Below are 5,872 nucleotides of genomic sequence, written 5' to 3' on the forward strand. Positions count from 1 at the left end.
TGACAGGATGCAGGAAGAACAAGAACCACTTCTGTGAAATTCCTACCCAAAATGCCTACCCTGAAACCATGAGAAAGCTAAGACAACACAAACTGAGGAACAATCTACAAAAAAACTGGCCTGACCTCTTCAAAAAGTCAGTGCTTGAGAGATAAAGCAAAACTGAGGAAGCATTCCAGGCGGAGGGTGGGGCCCAAGCTGTGCAGGTGCTTTCCCTCCACAGAGTCCCTTTCTCTCTCAGCTGGTTCTCTGCTTTCTGGTAACAGAGATGGCCCTGGTGTGGGTGGCTCAGGCTGGATGGAAGGAGTCTGGTTTTTCCTTTCCTCCTGGCACCGCTGGCCCTGGGAAGGCTTTTCAAGGCCTCCTTCCCAGTGCGAGTATCTCAGGCCTGCCCTCCTTGAATGATTTCATCTCTGTCTCACTGACCTCGCCTGATCTATCTTCCATCTCACAGAACCACAGCCTCCTCTGTGGCACCTTCCTGGCAGGTTCATTGTGTCCCTGTGATGTGTTTGAGGCAGCTGAAGTCCAGATTGCTGGTGGAAGTCATAAGTCCGGTGTTAGCTTCTCAAAACACTCCCTCTTCCTGCCTTTACCCCCAGGGATGTGCTGCTTGGACTCCAGGAGGGATGTCCCCCATCGGGCCACCCCTACCATACATCGATTGACATGACTGTGAAGACCACAGGACTCACTTGGCCATGTTCACTTTGGCAAAGTGGGAGCACTGAAGATTTTCTAATAGACAAACCAGGAGTAATACTGGACAATGTGGGACCTCCAGGTTTGTTTTCTCCACAGTGCAAAACCTTTGCTCTTCTGGGGAGCTAGGCCTGTACCTCGGTGGTACAGATTTTCCTGACATGTGTGAGGTCCTGGGTGAAATCACCAGGATGCCCCTCATAAAAAAAAATAAAAGAAAGGTGACTGAGGGATCCAGTTAAATCCTCTGCCCCTCCCATCATGTGTGGATTCATCAACAAAGTGCTTTGTTCTTGAACTTGCCCGTCTACAGAACCGGGAGAATTAAGTCCTGTTCATAAATTGCCCAGTCTAAGGTATTTTGCTCCAGCAGCATGAGGGATCCCAGTCCTCAGGAACGCCTCCATTTCTTCCCTCTTTGGGAAGGACACTTTAGCCTTTGTAGGATTTTTGGCTTCCACGTTTTTATCACTTTGAATCTATCAAGTCTTTTGCATTCCAGGGCTTCTAAGAGGAGGTCTTATGAGGACCATCTGAGGAAATGATGAGGACGCCTTCCTCCCTCCCAACCCCATAGGTGTGAAGACTGAGCGCTAGAGTGTCTCAGGGGACAGAGCATTCAGTTGTGGTATCACAAGGTGGATGAGGGGCTACCGCACTTTTGACGGTAATTCCGAGAAAGGAACTGAATGCCTCGAGTGCAGGTAGGACAAGGTCTTCCAAAGCCCAAAGTCAGTAGAAATTTGGAGACTTGAAATGACAAGTCCATTGAGCTAGTGTACAAATGTTGATTTCTAAACAAGCAAACATCAGTCTCCACACCCCACTGGAGCAAAAAAAAACATCTGGAGTCCTTTTCTATTCTTATTCTGAAAATGGAAAAAGTTCTGGAGGCCCCAGAGGGAGAGGACCACTGGGGCTATGGCCAGCCATGACTGGGCCATTTCTAGCTCTGACCTCACATGGAGCCATTGTGAGGAATCTCAAACAGCCGGTATATAAGGGGGTGGCTGAGGCTGGGTTTTGTCCACAAGTACAGGAAGCTCTTGGTGGTGACCTGTCGGACACCAGATCCTTAGTGCGCTTGGTGGTTGGCGGTCGGTGGTTGTGGACTGTGAATATTGCTTTTTTGATTTGGGTTTTTTGTTTTGTCTGGTTTTGGTTTTTGATTTTGATTTATTGTTTTGGTTTGTTATTTTATTCTCTAGTTAGCATCCTGAGTGGGTGCTCCTGCTCAGGGTGTCCATGGTTAGCAACAGTAGTCAGTCTACAGTAGCGTTGTGGGGGCCGGGCTCCTGCCAGGAGCCAGACTTCCTGGACCAGTACGAGGTCCTGAGGGCCATTGGGCATGGCGAGTTTGGTCAGGTCTACCTGGCCCGCCATCGCCTCACAGGGGCAGATGTCGCAGTGAAAGTCCTGAAGACGGAGACGCAGGACATCTCGGACCTCTCCGAACCTCTAATGTTGAGGAGCCTGGAGCACCCCAACATTGTACAACTCTTTCAGGTGATGAGGACCAGGAAAAACCTGTACATGGTGATGGAGTACACAGGTGGGGGACAGCTACTTGAGCATATCCCCCCTGGTGGCATGCAGCAGGAGGAGGCCTGCAGAATCTTCAGGCAGATCGTGTGTGCCCTGGGCCACTGCCACGACAAGGGCATCGTGCACAGGGACTTGAAGCTAGAAAACATCATGCTGGATGCCAGAGGACATGCAAAACTTATTGACTTCGGCTTCAGCACCAGGTTCACAGCCGGGCAGAAGCTTAATGACTTATGGGGTACTCTGGCTTACATCGCCCCAGAAATTGTCCTGAAGCAAGAGTATGAGGGCCCCCCAGCGGACATCTGGAGCCTGGGCGTCATCCTGCACTGTATGTTGACGGGGAGCTATCCATTCAGGGGGGACACCCCTCAGGAGTTGCTGATGAGGATCACTCTGGCCAGGTTCCAGGTGCCCAGCTCTGTTCCGGTCAAAGCACGAAGGCTCATCCGCCAGATCCTGGTCCTGAACCCCAAGAAGCGACCCACAGTGAAGCAGATCCTGCAGCACCCCTGGCTGCGGCAGGGTGAGCCGTGTGCACCCCATCCTTCCAGCCAGGCCCTGCCCACACGCCCAGACCCTGCCATCCTGACCATGGTGTTCGACCTGGGTTTTGATCCCTACCAAACCTGGGTGTCTCTGGCCAAGAGGAAGTTCAATGTGGTCATGGCGACGTACCTCATCCTGAAGCACCAGCAAGGCCAGGGGGTAGGGAGCACCTTCCAGGGGCAGCCTGTGCCTCAGTGGCTTAGGCCTTGCCAGCGCCCCGAGAATCTCTCCAATGTCCCTGTCCTCCCAGAGAGGAGCACCAGCCAGCCTGCCCTGCGCACCTTCCCCTTGCCCTCTGAGTATCTGCTGCCCGAGGACGCCCAACAGCCAGGGCACAGGGACATCAGGGGTGGCAGCCTGCCTGCCATTCCTCTGCGCTGCCCGCCTGCAGGGGCCCCCACTCTCCGCAGCTGCTCCCAGTCTGACTCTGGCTTCCCCAGGCCCAAGCCCTCCAGGGTCCTCGTCTGGTGGTCCAGGGCACACAGCAGCTCCTCCTCCCTGGACACAGCCCCGAGGCAAGGCCCTGGCCACACCAATGGCTGGAAACAGGTGAGGAGCAGGATCGCTGCCTGTGTCCGAGCCCTGTGCTGCTGCTGTGTGCCATGTGTCAGCAATAAAATGGCTCAAATGTCACAGAGAAGCGCCGTGCCACACCCATAGACGGCCTGCCTCCAAGGAAGTGGAGAGCCAGACAGACAGACAGTGCCAGTGGACGGCCGTCTCTCCTCTGCCCCCACCTGCGGAAGACCTCAGAGGCTGTTCTGCCTGGGACACTTCGCCCTGCTGGGACACTTCGCCCTGCCCCTCTCTCCTCTCCCACAATTCTTTTCAGATGTTTCTTAATAAATTGGTTTCAAATTGGATCCTAACCTTTTGTTCCAAAGATTAAATTGTAGGCTGATTAGAAGTAAGGTGGGGCCTCAGGCTGAGGGCAGGGCCCACAGGGTCCAACCCGCCATCCTCTCCCAGGCCTGACCTCTGTGCCTCCCTCTACAGTGCAGGTAGAGACTCACTGGCCTTGAGCCATCATGGAGCATTGGGTTGCTTTGAGCTGGTTCAGACAGATTTGTTCTACACTGGCTCTCCCCTTGAGCCAGTGTAGACATGACTTTTACTTGGTGACCTTGGCCAGGAGGAGTCCCTACCTGAGCATTGTCCACAGGGTGGGTGGCAACTGTTGAACAAATCACCTCTGAGAAGACCTGGGCGACCCCAGTGTTCTGTGGCATCGTCTTCATGATAGTGTGTGCAGGGAAGGGAGATGGGAGAGCGGGCAGGGCGGGCCTGCCTGAGGGGTCCTGGGCAGGGGTGAAGGGACTCAGCACAGGGACAAAGGAGGACGGTGTTAAAGCATTGCCAGTGCCGGGAAGAAGAGATGCAAGGGACGGTGCACCCAGGCACATGTGTGCCCACCTGGCATGGCGGGGTCCTCTGTCACTGCCCCATTGGGAAGCATTCTTGATGACTCCAGTGGTCCATGGCATGCCTGGTCACTTCCTTGGTGACTAGAGGGCCTCTGGTAGATAAGCATCAGGACAGGTAGCAAGTCCTAAAGTCGCTGTGTGCACGTGCAGACACCTCTGAGGGCCTCAGGAGGCCTGCCACCCAGGTGCTCAGCTGGCTCCTCAGTGGCCCCTTTGATCCTGGGTATTGGACGCCCCCACCCCTGCCCATTGGTCTCACATCGCTGTTCCTATCTCTCCTTCCTCTGCTTGGCTGGGCCATCTGGCATCGAGGGTCTGGGCCAGGCTCCTGGTCTCCAGATGCTCAACACTCTCATAGGTGACCGTGGCCAGACTCAGTGCCCCCAGCACAATGCAGAGCTTGACACTGACACAGAGAAAGGAGCTTAGCCAAGGTCATGAGGAGTCAAGGCCTGCTCAGGTGGGCACTGGCAAAGCAGCTTCCCCACCTTCTCAAACAGTGCAATAAAGTGCTGGAAGAGGAGGGGAAGGCAAAGCTACACAGACCTCCACTGCCCTGTGTGATGTCACCGTGACACAGAGCCATTCTGTAGCTGCCCAGTCCCCTCAACAGAGCAGGACTTTTTAAGAATACAATTATTTCATGTTGCTGACATCACCAAGTCAGGCGATGGGGGGCTGGGAGGCACCACCCCTGAACAGTCACAGTTCCTGAGCACTCCCAGTGGAAAGGGCAAGCCAGGAGCCAGCAAAGCTGTGGGTCCAGACCTGGCTGCTGGCAGCTGAGCAGGTCTGCAACCCCAGCTCTGAGTCAGGCCACTGCTGCTGTCTGGGATCTGCTTTCCTCTCCTGTTTTCCCTAAGTGTTTCTTTTCTTAATGCTTTCAGTGTTTTTAAGTTGAATTTATAAAAGTACTTTTATTCTTGATTGTCACACGGAAGAGGACATATTTTGGGATGATCCTGAGACGTGGAGCAGAAGAATTCAGCCAACAGGTGCAGGTCAAAGCCCTCCCCACCGGCCTTGCTGGGACTGTCCTCACAGGACTGGAGTTGATGAAAAGGCTGCGCAGGATTGGGAGAGATTAATGCAGCCGTGCTGGATTCCTACAGATTCAAGTGACCTTACTGGATTGGCCTGTCTGGATTCATGATTAAGCTGTCCTCTCAGGATTGGTATAGGTCACAATGGCCTCACTACATGGGTATTGAGTGAGCTCTCTTCACAGGGCTGGGATCACATATCTTCTCACAGTGGCCTGATGTTTGGGGAGGAATCCGCCCCATCTGTGTGATGGGCCAACTCCTAGCCCCTCACAGTCCTTGTTTTGAAGTCCTAATCTAGGAGCTCAAAGTGTGCCCAGATGGAGAGACCGGGTCTATGCAGGGGTTATTAAGTTCAATGAGGCATCTGGATGGCCCTAATCAGATGTGAGCCATGTCTTTTGTCTGGCAGAGGAAATCCGGGCACAGACTCCCAGAATTACCCTATGAGGATCAGGCAGGGAGTCCATCTGCAAGCTCAGAGAGAGGCCTCAGTGGGCACCCGCCCTGACCACACTGGCTGACAGATGCCGGCCCCCAGAAATGCGAATGAATGCTGAGCTCCCCTGCCTCTATGGTGGGTTTTGCTGCTGTTGCAACTTGTGTAAT

At 54.0% G+C, this 5,872-nt stretch overlaps 1 protein-coding gene across 1 annotated transcript; it reads left to right on the forward strand.

The window, feature by feature from the left end:
• Window positions 1–1,947: 1,947 nt before the first annotated feature.
• Window positions 1,948–3,456, forward strand: LOC124100976 (sperm motility kinase 2B-like). The gene has a single exon (XM_046456646.1). The coding sequence runs from the start codon at window positions 1,948–1,950 to the stop codon at window positions 3,454–3,456; it is 1,509 nt and encodes a 502-aa protein (XP_046312602.1).
• Window positions 3,457–5,872: the final 2,416 nt, after the last annotated feature.

Source organism: Marmota monax, unplaced genomic scaffold (genome assembly GCF_021218885.2).
Source record: "Marmota monax isolate L192 unplaced genomic scaffold, Marmota_monax_Labrador192_F-V1.1 WCK01_AAM20220418_F8-fsc00542, whole genome shotgun sequence".
Taxonomy (NCBI): domain Eukaryota; kingdom Metazoa; phylum Chordata; class Mammalia; order Rodentia; family Sciuridae; genus Marmota; species Marmota monax.